General features: G+C 37.4%; 1 protein-coding gene across 1 annotated transcript in view; it reads left to right on the forward strand.

Annotated features, from left to right (window-relative positions):
- Nucleotides 1–8,450, forward strand: part of ABCD3 (ATP binding cassette subfamily D member 3) — a 27,475-nt gene extending 19,025 nt beyond the window's left edge. The window contains exons 14-23 of the mRNA XM_085068123.1: nt 240–328; nt 415–487; nt 1,488–1,551; nt 1,912–1,989; nt 2,082–2,147; nt 2,250–2,339; nt 2,548–2,667; nt 3,099–3,203; nt 4,552–4,608; nt 5,381–8,450. Of these exons, the coding sequence (XP_084924249.1) occupies nt 240–328; nt 415–487; nt 1,488–1,551; nt 1,912–1,989; nt 2,082–2,147; nt 2,250–2,339; nt 2,548–2,667; nt 3,099–3,203; nt 4,552–4,608; nt 5,381–5,458 (820 nt within the window). The 3' untranslated portion in view covers nt 5,459–8,450. The remainder of the gene's footprint in view (nt 1–239; nt 329–414; nt 488–1,487; nt 1,552–1,911; nt 1,990–2,081; nt 2,148–2,249; nt 2,340–2,547; nt 2,668–3,098; nt 3,204–4,551; nt 4,609–5,380) is intronic.
- The last annotated feature ends 6,711 nt before the right edge of the window (nt 8,451–15,161 follow it).

Raw genomic sequence — 15,161 nt, forward strand, 5'->3', positions numbered from 1 at the left:
TATTGATTGTTTACCAAACTGATTTTTTGCATCATAAGAAGAAAAGTTTGGCTATCACAGGAGATGGAAAAGGAGCTTGTAAAAATAATGCATGTTAGACAACCTGGTGCAACTCTGAAATTTAAACATTCTGTTTCTATGCTGGGTTAAATAACATTGTCATTTTAGCAAATTGACAGAGTGCTCATTAATTAGAGCTTCTTTGTATTTTTTTTCTTTTTTAATCTTGTTTTTTTTAGTTTCACAGCTCGAATTACAGAATTAATGCAGGTACTGAAGGACTTGAACAGTGGCAAATACCAGCGTACTATGATATCACAAGAAAAAGGTAGATGTCATACAGTATGCAATATGTGCATCTCTGTGTAGCATTCCTATCACTTCCAGTCACTGATACTTTTTTCTTTATTTCAGATGCAGATAAAAAGCAACCTTTGTCTCTGATACCTGGATCTGGAGAAATTATCAATACTGATAACCTTATCAAGTATGTTTGCGAAGTTTCCACAAGTTCAATAGTTCAGTATTTTTAATGTAGACTTCTGTAAGTCTTTCTCCCTATGACCATTAATAGAGGTTTGAATACCTAATATTACAATTTGTAGTTCATGTTGTACTATAGCTTATTTACTAGTAACTCCACCTCACACCCACAATGCATTTCTATTCTATAAGCCAATCCTTATCCTCTCATATTAGCAGAAGACATAATCTGTTCTCTAGACTAGGGCTTTTTGGGAACTTTCCTACTGTCCTTTGGAATATGGCTTCCCAGACCATTTTGTTTCCTCTTAGAAATATGTTACTTATGAATTTTATTCCATTATATAATTCAGCTGTAAACATCAGGGTAAATCTGTATTCATTTTCAAAGTACGTGCTTGTAATTCTGCATGCTTGGGGATTTCATCGATGTACTTGTGTAGTGATCAATCCCTTCATTGTTTGCAGTCTAAGGAACATAGCATTGACTGAGTACTACTACTTAAAGGCATAAAATACAGCAGTTAAGAGGTAAAATAATCACAATCTGGACTGTGTGGAAAGCACATAGGGAAGTAGAGCAGTAGAGCTATTTTTATTATTTTCATTTTAAAAAAGGCAAGGGGGAGGTGAGCAGAGAAGTCATTCCTTGCGTGTCCTAGAACTAATGAGACACTCTTCACTACTAGGTTTAAAATGACATGCATCCTTTAATGTGGGTTTATATCCACAAGATGTTTTGAAAACCAAAGGCTTAGAAGGATTCAAAAAAGCAAGTACAAGAAGAGGATAAAACCAAAGCTGTAGATGTAGATGTTTAAATGACAAGGTACCTTTTTGGTTCAAGAGCTTCCCTTAGCTGTTAATACTTGGAAACTGGGAGAGTAAGTGAAGTACTGCTGAAGTCTTTCCCTGTGCCTTAAATCTCTGAAGTAAACATACAGTATTAGTTTCTTTTATGCAACTGGGTTTTTTTTTCTTTTTTAATTCTGCGATACATATAGGTTTGATCATGTTCCATTGGTGACACCTAATGGAGATGTTTTGATTCAAGACCTTAACTTTGAGGTGAGATTTTTAGATCATAGGAAACTATATTAATGTACAATTTTCAAGGGATGATGATAATTTCAAAGGTCATCTTATTTATAAGAAAAGTGCAAACAAATCATCATATTAGCTAAAGAAAAAAAGGCAATAAGTTATTTTCCCAAAACCAGTTTATTATTATTAAAAGTGCATTTTCTTCCAGCTGCACTTGGTACTAAACCAGTTGGAGAAAAAAGCTAATTGTTGCTGGACACTGTTCACTTTAATGTCAAAAAATTGTGTACAATCATATGATGATACCAGATTGCTTTATTGTTTGTAGAATCTTTCAGCAGTACTTCCTCACTACCATTTTATGTGTCGGCTTTGCAATTTTAGGTTCGATCTGGTGCAAATGTACTGATTTGTGGGCCAAATGGGTGTGGGAAGAGCTCCCTGTTTCGTGTTCTTGGTGAGGTAAGGGAGCTTTTTAAAACTAATGGGGGGAGAATGCAAAGTATGGTTGTAATTGGACTTTTTGTCAAGTTTTAATCTTTCTCCTTTTGCAGTTGTGGCCTTTGTTTGGTGGGCGTTTAACAAAACCTGTAAGAGGAAAGTTGTTCTATGTTCCTCAGGTGAGACCAAGTACCTTACTTGACAATACGGTTCTCTTTCTTTCTACTTGGACTATGTTGAGAAATATTTGACATATCTCTTTGGTTCTAACTGTATCTCAGAGACCATACATGACTCTTGGAACGCTCAGAGATCAAGTTATATATCCAGATACTTTGGAAGATCAGAAGAGGAAAGGGATTTCTGACCAGGTAATGATTCATTAACCCTTGAATCTTGCTCAGGATGAGTAATGCTTCCAATTTCAAAATACTGAAACTGCTATTAAAAGCACTGCATTTAATAGGGTTTTAATATTTACCAGGGTTGATAATGTTATGGTATAATCCTTTCTAACCTTTTTCAACAACTTGTTTAAGTTCATGTAAGCTTTTTTTGTCATTCCTGTTTTCATAAAAGGTGCTGAAGGAGTACTTGGATAATGTCCAGCTGGGTCACATCTTGGAACGTGAAGGAGGCTGGGATAGTGTTCAGGACTGGATGGACGTTCTCAGCGGGGGAGAGAAACAGAGAATGGCAGTATGTCTCAAAAGCACAAATGCTTACCAAATGCAGAACACAAGTAAAAAGTATAATCTGATATGCAGGCTATTTTTGTTTATTAAATATTAATATTAGACTTGAAGTCCCCAAAATGTGCAATACCTATGTACTGAGAAAACAACTGAAAATAGTGGGGTTTGTACTCAGAATTTAAAAGGAAATATTGTTTTTTAACCATCCTTTCGCCATGTCTTGTGCTTTCATTGTATAAACAGAATTTCTAAAATAATTGAAGAAAAAGGGTATAAGATAATGTGCAACTTTTGGATTTTCAGGTTTCAGTGGGTACCAACTCAATTCCCTTGCCATAGTAAATTTTTGGACACTAATTCTGAGTTTAACTTGTCACTGCACCGTTGCTGGTAGCTCTGTATCCACACTGTCTTGTTTTTTGGCTTGCATTCCAGATGGCAAGGCTGTTCTATCACAAGCCCCAGTTTGCAATTCTGGATGAGTGCACCAGTGCTGTTAGTGTGGATGTAGAGGGCTACATTTATAGCCACTGCCGAAAGGTGAGCTCTTTGCTTCTGGAATTTTATCTCTGTACATTAACAAGAAACCTAAAATGGTACAAAGGTTCACTCTTCTTGATGCCTAATGCAGACTAAAAATTTAAAAAAAAAAAACAAAATCGAAAAAAGGCTTAGGGGGCATACAGCTTTATGCACGCTAGAATTCAGTAATCATTTTGTAGTCCTAGGATAATTTAGGCATACATGTAGTCTCTGTGATATACAGAGAGCTCTTACAAACTGCTAAGTATCTTTACTTTTGCAGATAGAGTCTTAGAATGTCAAGTTAAGATCAAGTAATTTAAAATTGTAGCATGTTTTGTTGCTCAAAAGGTTTCTTTTGGCTAGGGTAACAGAAGTGACAGTCTGGAAGTTAACATTTCCATCTGTTTTGAGATATGAAAAGCCAAGCACTCCAGGAAAATATGATGATATTAAATATAGCTTTGTGTTTCCTTTTCCTCTTAAACTCACCATTTCAGATTCTCTGCAGAATCTGAAATGTGAAATCAGTAAAATTCAGTTTCATACCCTACTTTGGCAAAGAATGGGCTTTGAGTGCAGTATTGTAGAATGATAACAGAGCAAAGCTGTGAATCCACCAAAATACGTGCTAGAGATTTCAAGAGCCCTCTGTGGTAGTGAATGGACATTAGGTGAGGACTCTACAGGAGCATTATTTAATGAACTAATTCTACCACATTGGTATCAATACTCTGAGAATTATTTAAGTCTATTTTCCATATACTTCTTGTTCTATTAATTAGAATATTCATTTGTATTTGCCAAGTGGCTAATGCATGTTACTGAAGAGTAGAATTCTTGGTTAGGTTGTCCTTGCAGAAGGAAAAAATGTTACCTTGCTTTATCAATAGAGTCAGTTTGTCCTTGCTGCTACTGTTGGGGATGAATAGTTAACTGAGTGGAAAGAAACAAAGGAAGGTTATTCACTTGAAGTCGTTACTCTAAGTTTATAATTCATTACAGCTTTTTAGGGTTTGGGATTTTTTTTGTTGTTAGAATTCCTTTATTCACCAGCTTTATTGTTTTACCTGCCTCCTGCCTTGCCTCTTGTACTGAGTTCATTCTATGTTTGACAAATCTTTACGAGCAAAAGAATAGTGAAATCACTTAAAAATTATAAATCCCTCCTGTTTGCTTCCCCCCACCCTGCAAAGTCTTGTATGAAAAGCTATATGTGTATAGTATTAAAACTAGTCTGGAAGTTTGTGGTTATGAATTTAAGGTCTTCATCTGATACTATACTGAAAAATAAATGACACCTAACCCATGAGAAGAATTAACTGTTTTGTGGGTATTTTCATCATGTTTCATCATGTTTCATCAGGTTGGCATCACGCTCTTCACTGTTTCCCACAGGAAGTCACTCTGGAAGCATCATGAAGTATGTAGTCTTTGCTTTATTAAGAATATCTGTGGGATTTGTTGACTGACTTTATGAAACTGACTTTGTGATTCAAGGTGTTGTCATTTTATGTCCTAATAGGTCATGCTCTGGGTTCTTTCAAGGGTTTACTTTCGTAATCCTGTTTCACTATTTGAAATATTCTTATGCTTCTAGTTATGAAGGAACACTATCCAAAAATGTTTATGTATCTATAAAAGTAGCCACAAAAATGAGAGGTTTTCTGGATGCTGAAGTCTTCTTTCGAAGACTCAAAAAATTTCTTGAACTAGAATCCAGTAAACAGGATGGAGTCTTTTGCTTTCATTATATCTAATACATTTATGCTTTAAAAAAAAAGTCTCTAATACATGAGCTTCTTTTTTTGCAAACTAAGATTTTCTTGTTCTTTTTATGCAGACAGACTGTACATATGGGTAAAAATGCTGAATTAATGCACAGGAATGAATGTGTACCCTAAGTATGTTGTCAGAAAACCCCAGAGAACAGTGTTAAGTTTAGACGTGGCTGTTAGCAGACTGATGTATGAAATGCAAAAATACAGTTTAACATTTTTACAGAGGCAGTTGAATTTGATGAAGTGTGGGGTGGGAGCAGCTTTCTCACTGGTTCGCTGAGTTTAAGATTTTACTAAAACTTTTAACATGTTTTTTTTAAAGACTTTTAAAGCTACTTCAAAATACAATTTATTTAGATCCTTACAGACCTGATAACTTTTAGGTGGTTAATAACATATGTTGTTTTTTTTCAGTTCTACTTGCATATGGATGGCAGAGGAAACTATGAGTTCAAGAAAATAACTGAAGACACAGTTGAATTTGGATCTTAAAGTCATGAACTGAAGTGCTGCACAGACTGATGATTACGGGACGTGTGTAGGATGTCAGACAATGTACCATAAAATTACTCAGCTTGTTAAGCATTTACTATTATGTAGGATATTGCTAATTGTGTATATGTTGGTTTAATTATTGATACGTACTAAGAATGTCCTTATTCTTGTGGTTTAAAAACCTGCCTAAATTAAATTGGGCTTAAATTAGTGTAACCTGATTCATCCTGGGATGCAAACCATTTGAAATCAGCTGATTTGACTTTTGTAGACCTTCTTTCCCTTCAGTGAAAAGCCCTGTTAAAATTAGGGTTGCTACCTCTCTTGTTCCTGCAAAGCAGTCTTGGAATTTTGCTTTGTTCTTTGCATGTTTCAGAGTGATCTCGCATGGTGCAGGACATTTTCCCATCTTCAGATTTGTGCCCTTTTAAATGAAAGAGCCTTTTCCTTGGCCAAGCCTTGTGATGTAGCCAATGTGCCCTTGCAGAAAAAGGATGAACTGAAACTAAAAGACAAAACTAATTCCTTCTGGTGGTAAAAAGAAAGAAAATTGTTCATTGCTGGGATTTGGATTCTCTTTGACATCTGTCTGTCCCTGCAGTTCTCTGCAGCTCAGCTCCCATTCTCTCCCAATTTAGCAAAATCTTCCTCCATCCTCCACTCCAACTGTCCTTTTTCTGTCAGAGGAATATTGTGGTAGTGAAGAGTTGAGAGGAGGTTGAGGGAGGAAATGACTGACCAATAAGGAAAAAAAGAAAAAAAAAAAAGGGAGGGAAAGAAAAGTGATGATCCTTGTATCAAACAAGTTTAGGAATATTTTTTGCTCTGAAGAAATGAATGACTCCCACCAGAAGAAACAGAGAAAAGAATGTGGGTCCAGTCATTCTTCAAATCAGTAGAGGTTAGAATGGGCTCAAAAATGTTAATCTCTGAAATAGCAGACTGTTGCCCTGTGTTCAGTCCTTTAATACAGTAGTTACTTTTTTCAAGTTCTTCCTTTTCTCCCTCTTCAAAAAAATCTGATGACTTAGAGTTTTAGCTACCCTTTAGGTCTGAATTTGAAAGCAAGTGATAATGGTACTCTGGTCTTCTAGGCTGTGAAGCCTGAAACAATGCTTTGATTCTTCATGTTTATTCTCTTATTGTCATAATGTTTCTTGATTTTTGATACAAATTGTTTACCAGTGATTCTCTGTGTTGTGTAAGGATCTCCAGTCCTTGCTTGTTGCAGCATCCAAATCCCCTGAAAGGAACCAAACTCTTACAATAGTTTACGGTAGTTGTTTTTTCCATACAAATGGTTACTGTGGTTGTCATTTGACTTTGAGAAACATAAATGCAGCAAGGTGTGTTTTGTGATCAGGAAATAGGAAGGTATAATTCAAACTGAATTGCTATTTAGGCTTTCAAACAAAAAATTTACAATACCTATTGTACAGTGAAGGTCTAGTAGATTTTTAGTATTCCATGTAAGATATAATATAGGAATGCACTACATGAAGGCATGCATAAAATATGCACTACATCTGTACTTTGTGCATCTTTTATCAAGGGTTTAGATTAAAAAAAGACCCTACTTTTTATAAAATGGATATGTACTTGGATGCATTGCTGTTTGATATTTTTTACCCAGTTTGATTAGTCATTTTCTTTCATGTTGAAATTGCTACCTGTTACTGTTTTTCATTTTATCATGGTTCTTGCCCCTGCTTGTCAGTATTCTTTCAAAGTACTCAAATGCAAACAGCTATCCTGATACAAGAATCTAGTGACCACAGTAGAATTAGAGTAAAATGAATCAATGAAAATCATAGAAGCTTCTCTCTGAAGTACAGCATATTCAAGAGAATAAGGTACCAGAATAATTTTTGTGTTAGTTTTACAGGAAGGCAGATAGATGCCTGATTTAACTAATCTCTTGTTTCTGTTCATTCAGATTCTCAAATCAGCCATAACGTAGCAGGTAGCAGCATGCTGTGTCTGAGATTGTAGTCTTTTTTGAATTGTAACCATGAAAATAGGGATGCCAGGTAGGTTGTTGTGTGGGGAGGTTTTTTGGTTTGGGGGTTTTTTTTTTGTGGAAATTCTCAGCACAAATACAACTTCTCTTGGAAGGGATGTTTTAGTAGCCTTTTAGAGAGATAAAGAAAAATTAATCTCTAAACTGAGAGAGTTGCTATGATCTTTCTAATTAGGGCAGTCTTTTGCAGTGGAGTAGTGAACTCGGGATACTTTAACGTATTTTTAATGCTAACAAGCAAAACGATACACAGCACACTTACATTGCCCCAGCAGCCAATCCCAATTGTACTTTACAATTTTACAGGTTATAACAGAATTTTGTGTAATCTTGTATTTATTTTTAAAACTAACAACAAGCAAACAAACATCCATCTCCAGAACCAAGGAGGAATAGATTTGCCTTTACATGTCATGAAGTTTGTTGAAACTGAGTATGCTGGTATCTCCTTAGGGCCAAGACTTGGTGTTTCTAAATATACTGGAAGGAAAGAAAAATGTTCTTCTGTACTTGATTGTAAGAGAGGCATATAAAGAAAGTATTAAAAAGAATGATATTTTAGAATTATGTTCTTAAAAGGCCTTACATTAAAGTGTTTGAGGTAGACTTGATCTAATGAGAGACTGTAAAAAAATCTAATGAAAATGATCGAAGTCTCAGTTCTGTTGCAGAATTGCACTGTGATACTGTACTTTAGTTACGTTTCTTTAATAGCACAAGTTGGAAGTTCATGAAATGGAATTCTGAACTTCCTTAGTAGACAACATATTGGTGAATACTTTCAGTCTCAAACTGTTGGTGCTTTGAAGATGGTACTTTTAATAGTCAGATGGCTGCATTTCAACAGCGGTGGGAAACATTCCTGTGTGTAAATACTGTAAAGTGTTTTGGAGGGGGAAATGGCGCTATATAAATGTAAGACATGAAGTGCCTCTGAAATAATAATAATAAATCTAAAGATAAAATGTATCTAGGCTTTTTATGTTTCTTAATGATGTGCTTAGGAATTCTGTAATAATACAGTGAATGCATATGCAACACGTCTGGTTGCTCAATGAGCTGATTGTTTGTGTTCAGCTTTAAAAATCTGCAATACTGTCTGAAATTTGCCCTGAAATCAGCCAGGTGATGCCATCCAGTTTAGGCTTAACCAGGTACATGAGCTCAGTACTTGAAGACATGTACGTAGAGCAGTTGAATTACAGATGCATTAATCTGCTTTAAGTCTGCACTGAGATTGGCTCAGTTGGCTACAGCGTGGTGCCAATAACATTTGAGACATTTACCTAAGAGCTGAATTTGCTCCTTGTAGGTCCCTTCCAGCTCAGAATATCCTGGGCTTCTGGCCTCTCCTTTGTCTGCTGGTCACTTCTTTTCCTTTTGTTGATTTTAGAAGGGCCTGAATAAGATAAACCATAGTATCAGTATGTAATGAGGTAATTCTTCTGAGTGCTCCTTAATCTTTGTACTTTGAGGAAAATAAGTTAATCACTGTCCACCTTTATTGTATTTGTGATTTTTAATTTTTCCTTTGTTGTGGTAGACATACCAGTTATCAGGATATTTGAAACACAGTAGTGTAAAAGTACAGCCAAGACATGCTTGAATTAACTGATTTTTAAGTGATCAGCATTTTCTAATGCTGACTAGTACAGATTTTTCCTTTTCTTAACTGAGATTAGTTGTGCAACAAGTGTATTGTATTGCATTCTTAAAGGATAGAGCTCCCTTTCAAGGAAAATGTCTCAACCAGGGATGCAGTCTTAGAAATCCAAGTATCATTCCATTAGGTTGGTAAGTTAGAGGAGGAATAAAAGGAACTTCTGTGTTGTGGATGGGATTTTTAATACTTCAATTTATTTTTTGGATACATATGTCAAGGTAGGAGTTAAAAATGCATTATTAAAATTTAAATATAACTGTAATCAGTACCATGAGATGTCCATAGAAACGTCCATGATGATGATCATCTGAAATACTACTGCAAAAAATAGTGGGGTGAAAAAGTTGCCTAGGTTTTATAGAGAAAATGAATCACAACTTTTATCTGTCAAGAAAACCAACAGTGTGCAAGTTCAAGTTTCTGCTTACAAAGCTGCTGTTCAAAGCAGTTATTTCTGTGTATAATCTATTTGCTTCTTTATTAGGTATACATAACCAGATGGTTTGTGCCAGTCCCTTCCCTGAGCATGGAAAGAGATTTCTTTGGTTTTACTAATCAGGGATGTGTAGCTGTGTCAGGAAGAGGTTGGTTGGTTGGTTTTCCCTTCACATGTTGTGGTTTGAGGCTCTTGCCGTTGCTCTGGACACAGTCAGGTTTTCGTTGATGCCTGAGTTTCCTTCACCTGGAAGTTTGGAGTGGCTGTGCACATTACAGGCTCCTCTAATGTTCTGATGAAACCCATCCTGTCACGTGCACTCAAAGAGAGGATGAAACTGGTTTCATTCAGCCCAAACTTTTCTGTCATTTGTCTTGAACCAGAAATTCAGCTAAGTTAGATTATTATGAAAGCAATTTGTCTTTCATGTTAAAAACCTTGGAAAAAATGTTATCTTTAAAGCGTTTTTTGAACTTCCACATAATTTTCTTTCATCATGTTGAAAAGCAGAGTCAGGTAACAAGCAGCCTGGAACTTCACAGACAGAAGCTGTTTTAAGTGAGTAATTTGGAAAACACAATAAATTCAGGTATAAAATAAGAATAAAATGCCTGAGCAAATTCTGTTGGGATTGACTTGGGAAACTGGAGACACCTTGCCAGTAATCCTGCAATGAATGCAACTGTGCAAAAATAATCATCCAGTTGGCATTTTAAAATGGGAGGGAAGGGAAACTTGAACACTCCAGTTATGTGGAATGGATCTTTCACAAACCACACTTAATCACAGCCTCTCCCACATTGCCAAGAAACCTCTCTCTTAGTGACCTTTGGTGACTCTGAACCGGAAAGATTGAACACAATTCCTTTTCTTGGTGAAAGGAGCACATTTGTAGTGCCTAGCCCTGTGCCCTGCTCTGCTTGTCCTTAAACCAACATCCTTATTCCCCACCCATCCCTCCTTTGGGGAAACAAATGGCATCTGCATGTGATGCTGAACAAAATAGAACAGAACTGGAAAAATTAAGTCAACTCTGTCTAGACAGAAAAAAAAAAGCTGGGATTGGTTTACTTGGGTAGAAATAGGGAACTCCACTTATATGACTCAGCAAGTTTTCTGTATTAAAATAACTTAAGAGTTTGGCACAAATCAAAGCTAATTTTTTATGCTTGATTATTGAAAGTTTGGGGGATGCTGCTCTGAAAGACCCATTCCATATGTGCAATTGAAGAGACATTCTATGTAAACAAATATACCCTTAATCTCCTTATCCTGAGTAGTTTAGTGCAAGTACGTCCTGAAAAACACTTGACTACTTTTAATCATCGTGAATCATGACAAGTGTAAAGGTGCTCCCCAAAATAAGCTAACCTTTATTTATTTACTTAATTGTAGTATTTGACTGGAGGAATGTGTTGGCACAAAAGCAACAAAGCTAAACACAGCTCTGTCAGAAGCTACTTATGTGGCAGTCTTGGTAGCACTGAAAGATGTGTGAAAGATGAAATATCTGTAGAGGGGTTAATAAGCTTATGTGTTGGGAAAAAGTAATGGTTAAAAAGCAAGGCATGTGTGCCAGAGGCTTCTTAAAACTTGAATGCAGTGTTATATATTGCAACAAGGCATCTCTGAAAAGCCAGGAACCATTTGCAAAAAACTTTTGCAGCTTAGTTGGGAATTAGGGGCCAAGGTCAAATCAACTCAGCCCACCAATGCTAGCTAGATTAAAAAAGAAGAAACCTTTTAAATTTTGGTTTTTAATTATTAGGATGTTTGTATTTACAATAGTTCTAAGAGCATTTGAGAAAGGCTGCCTGAGATTAGATGTTCATATTCTTTTCATGCTTAGGGTGTTACGTCTGTAAACTTCCCCTAGGGCCCTGGGGTGCATCATGCTGGTGGTGTAAAAGTTACTGGAGACAGATGGTGGTAGTTCCTGTGTACAGCATGTATTTTGTTGTCTCTGAGTGTGTTGTGTAGGGACCTGCTTGAGAGACTGGGTACAGAAGAGCAGCCTCTCAGCTGGGACCTGTTTTGACTTCTTGTGCCTGTCACTGAATCTGGAGTGGAAGGTCACTTCTCTCAAAAGGTGTTTATGGGCTGCTTTTTCCAGACAGGCTCCGCAGAGCTCCAAGCACGTATGGCCCAAAAGAGCCCCAGTTTCAAACACAGCTGCCCTCCAGCTATTCTTACCCATGCCTTTGTTTTCCTTACCACTGGATAGCATGTTATCACAGTTCCAAACTTAGTTTGTACTTGAATGTAACTTACAGGGCTTCTACAGCTCAATTTGTGATGTGCAGCAGTAGTAAAACATTTTCCAGTGCTTCTGTAAGACTTTGGTTCCTTCTCTGAGGTTCTTACTCCATTCCTCTAAGAGTTAAAAGGGCAGCAAGAGGACTGTTTTCTGTTTGAAGCGTACTGAGGAGCAAAGTCTGGTAAGAAGCTTAACAGTCAGCATGAAAATCTAATTCTGAGCTATTCCTGAGTTTCTGAGACTAAAGAAGTTTGTCGGAAAAGGAGTATGGTTTTGTGCAGGCTTCAACACCAACATGCCAACAATAGGTAAGTACTGATGGATTGTTAACTGGGGCCTTCTTTACAGCAGTGCTTGAATATTGGACAGCACAGGGTGTGTTACAACCCAAGATTCCTGGAGAAGCTGTCAGAGGGAAGCACTGAATAGAACATGAGAGGTGTTCAGCAGAAGAGAGCTGTTCCTACCCTTAGTATCAGATCTTACTGAGCTGTTCAAACTCTACTGTTCTTCATTATTAAAAAGAGAAACTCTAACAAATTTCATGGGCCCTTTTAGTCCAAATTTTGGTGAAATCTGGATTCAAACTAGAGCTCAGTGTGTTAGTCATTTAGAAACGTAGACTGCCAACGTGCTGATTATGCCTTTTTTTGCCACTTGGTGTCACCTTTTCTAGGCACATGCATAAAAGCCAGACACAGATTGCTCACAGTGCAAGTTGCATGTGCAGGGCTGCTGCTCTGATGGATTGCTGGGAGGGGGAGGAACAGATGAGTGGTGTTCACAGTCCCACTGAGTGACTCCTGCAGCAGTGACATACAGGGGTGTGGTGGCACCCTTAGTGCTTTATGGAGGCAGGGGATCATGTCAAGAATAAAGTGGAAAGATGGGAAATCAGAGTGAGTATTATCTCTATGGAGATGTACATATTTGGGGTGAATGGATGGTAAAGTATGAAGGCAACAGAGGGAAAACTTTTTGTATTAATGAAGAATGCACTCTTTTTAAAGAAAAAAACAATGAACAAACCCACATTTTCCCTGGAATAATGCGTACTTCTCACTGGATTAGGTTTTAAAATCTCACTCGTCATTCTAGCTCTTTTATTACGCTAGATTTTAATTGAGTTGTGTGATTACTGAATAACTAATTAAAAAATTACCATGTGATCTCATTGGGAAAACATTTCTTTGTTCAAAGGAAGGTGTGTTTTAATTAAACCTCTTTTGATGAAATAATTTTGTGAGTATAACAATGTCAGTACTTTGCTACTTAAGTATTTCTTGAATAAGGTAGAAAACTTTGGAAATAAAAGTAGAAAATGCATCAGGGAGTATAAATGGGACCTGGAACTGTAAAGATTCTTTGGGTTAATAACTTCATTGCTATTTTAAACAAGACACTGAAAATTACACTTAAATGCAATTAGGTGCAATAAGGTACTCAGAGCAGTGCTAGTGAATGTTCTGGAAGTTATTGTCTCAATAATAGTGACCAAGGGAAGCTGTGGAGGATAAAAACAAATGCTTCCATGCTATTAATATGTTTTTGGTTGTAATTAAGGGATATGGATTTATTCAGGTTCTATATTTTTATTTAAATGAGATCCTGCTCAGCTGTCGGAAGAAATGGGGCAGTGAGTTCATCTCTCCCGAAGAATAATAGAAATTAGTAGAGGATGGAAGAGAGAAAGGGAAACAACAAAGCAGCCAGAGGAAGTCAGGAGCAGAAACATTTCAAGCTTCTTACACTATGTCACTAATAGGATGCAGATTTTGACAAGATGAGAAACAGGCACAACCTCTGGAATTGGACATATGAGACAGGGCCTGGCTGTGAAACCCTGGAGGCAGGCAATGTGGCTGCATGTTTATAAACAGGTACTTGCAGGTTTTACTGGAGGAAATCACCCCTGAAGGAAATCTTGCTATGAACTTGGCTAATTCAGCTACAGTTAGAGGCTGAGGAGTTACAGGGAAAGATGCTTTTTCTGGGTCCTTTGGGGGGACACTGAAAGAGGCTCTGTGGGTTGAATGAGAGCCTGTGCCAAAGAAGCAGAAGGATCTCACTCATGGGAAAATTTCTCATTGTATGTTAGAGGTCTGCAGCACATCTTTATGCCCCGAGCTTTTTTAAGAGTTTCGCTGTAGAGCACTGGAGGACACACCATCAAATATGGGAAGGGCAAAACTCTGGCAGGGACTGACTGGGTGTGGTCTGTGAGGGAGCACATGCCATAGTGAGTAACACCACAGCTAGGGGTTGTGGAAAGATTTTCACCTGGCCAGTTCCTGCTTCTCTCTTGTCCAGCAGGTTGTTCTTTTCCTGTCATTCTCAAACATGAACACCAGGACACGCGTAGACTATAGAAAGCATGGTTAGTTGTATGTGGATGATTCTGAGTAATTAAAAGATGATTCAGTTAACTCTTGGCTCTGATAATGTGTGCTACAAGGTTCTGAGCCTGTGTGGCAATCACTACTAACCTGCAATATAATCAGCTTTACAAAACGGAACTGAGAGGGTAATCTGTGACAGCTGTTTATTCTCACTTCATGCAGAAACTCTTTGTCCTGAGTTGCCACATAACTGGTGATCCAAGTTAAGCTTATAATCAAGGTCTTATCATTACGTGCCTCTCAGCAGCCTTCTCACACTGGAAAGCTGATTCTGCTAGAAATAGCTAAGCTGCTGCCATATCCATCATACATACACTTATGAAGTCCTCTACAGTCGTTCATTTCAAGCAATGCCCATAATTTTATTGTCTGTATTGCTGTTAGGACTGACAGGTAGCAGAATAGTATCAGCCTTTATTTGCTCTGTGAAGAAGAATGTGGTTTTAAAGCAGGCTTATTACAGTGTGCAGTATTACACATTCACTTGTACAAGGAGAGGACACATACACTGTGTGAGGGAACTGTGCAAATGTATTTATCCACTTGAACTAGTTGGATGCCTTTTTCAGATGACAAGGAGCAAAGTGGAATAGGAGAATTGGGAGCATCAGTAGAAATATACTTGCTTACAGAAACCTGCTTAGAAGACGAGCCAGAGAACTTAGGTGCATAGGAAAAGCCGTCCCTTTCTCATATCCATTCCCTGTGTGTCTGACTCCATCTTAAACCTATAGAGTGCTGAAGTGGCCACATGTGTGGACCTAGTCTTTCTTCCTAGTGACAACACCTTTATTGGTATAACAACTTCTGCCCAATCTGATACCCTGAGAAAATCTCTGCATAAAACAATTTGCGTGAGCTCAGCCCAAACGATGGAACTTGCAGAATTCTGCAATTAAAAAGCCCTTTTCTCAACTGTCTCCAA

This window comes from Lichenostomus cassidix, chromosome 8, assembly GCF_008360975.1.
Source record: "Lichenostomus cassidix isolate B80296 chromosome 8, HeHo_3.0, whole genome shotgun sequence".
Taxonomy (NCBI): domain Eukaryota; kingdom Metazoa; phylum Chordata; class Aves; order Passeriformes; family Meliphagidae; genus Lichenostomus; species Lichenostomus cassidix.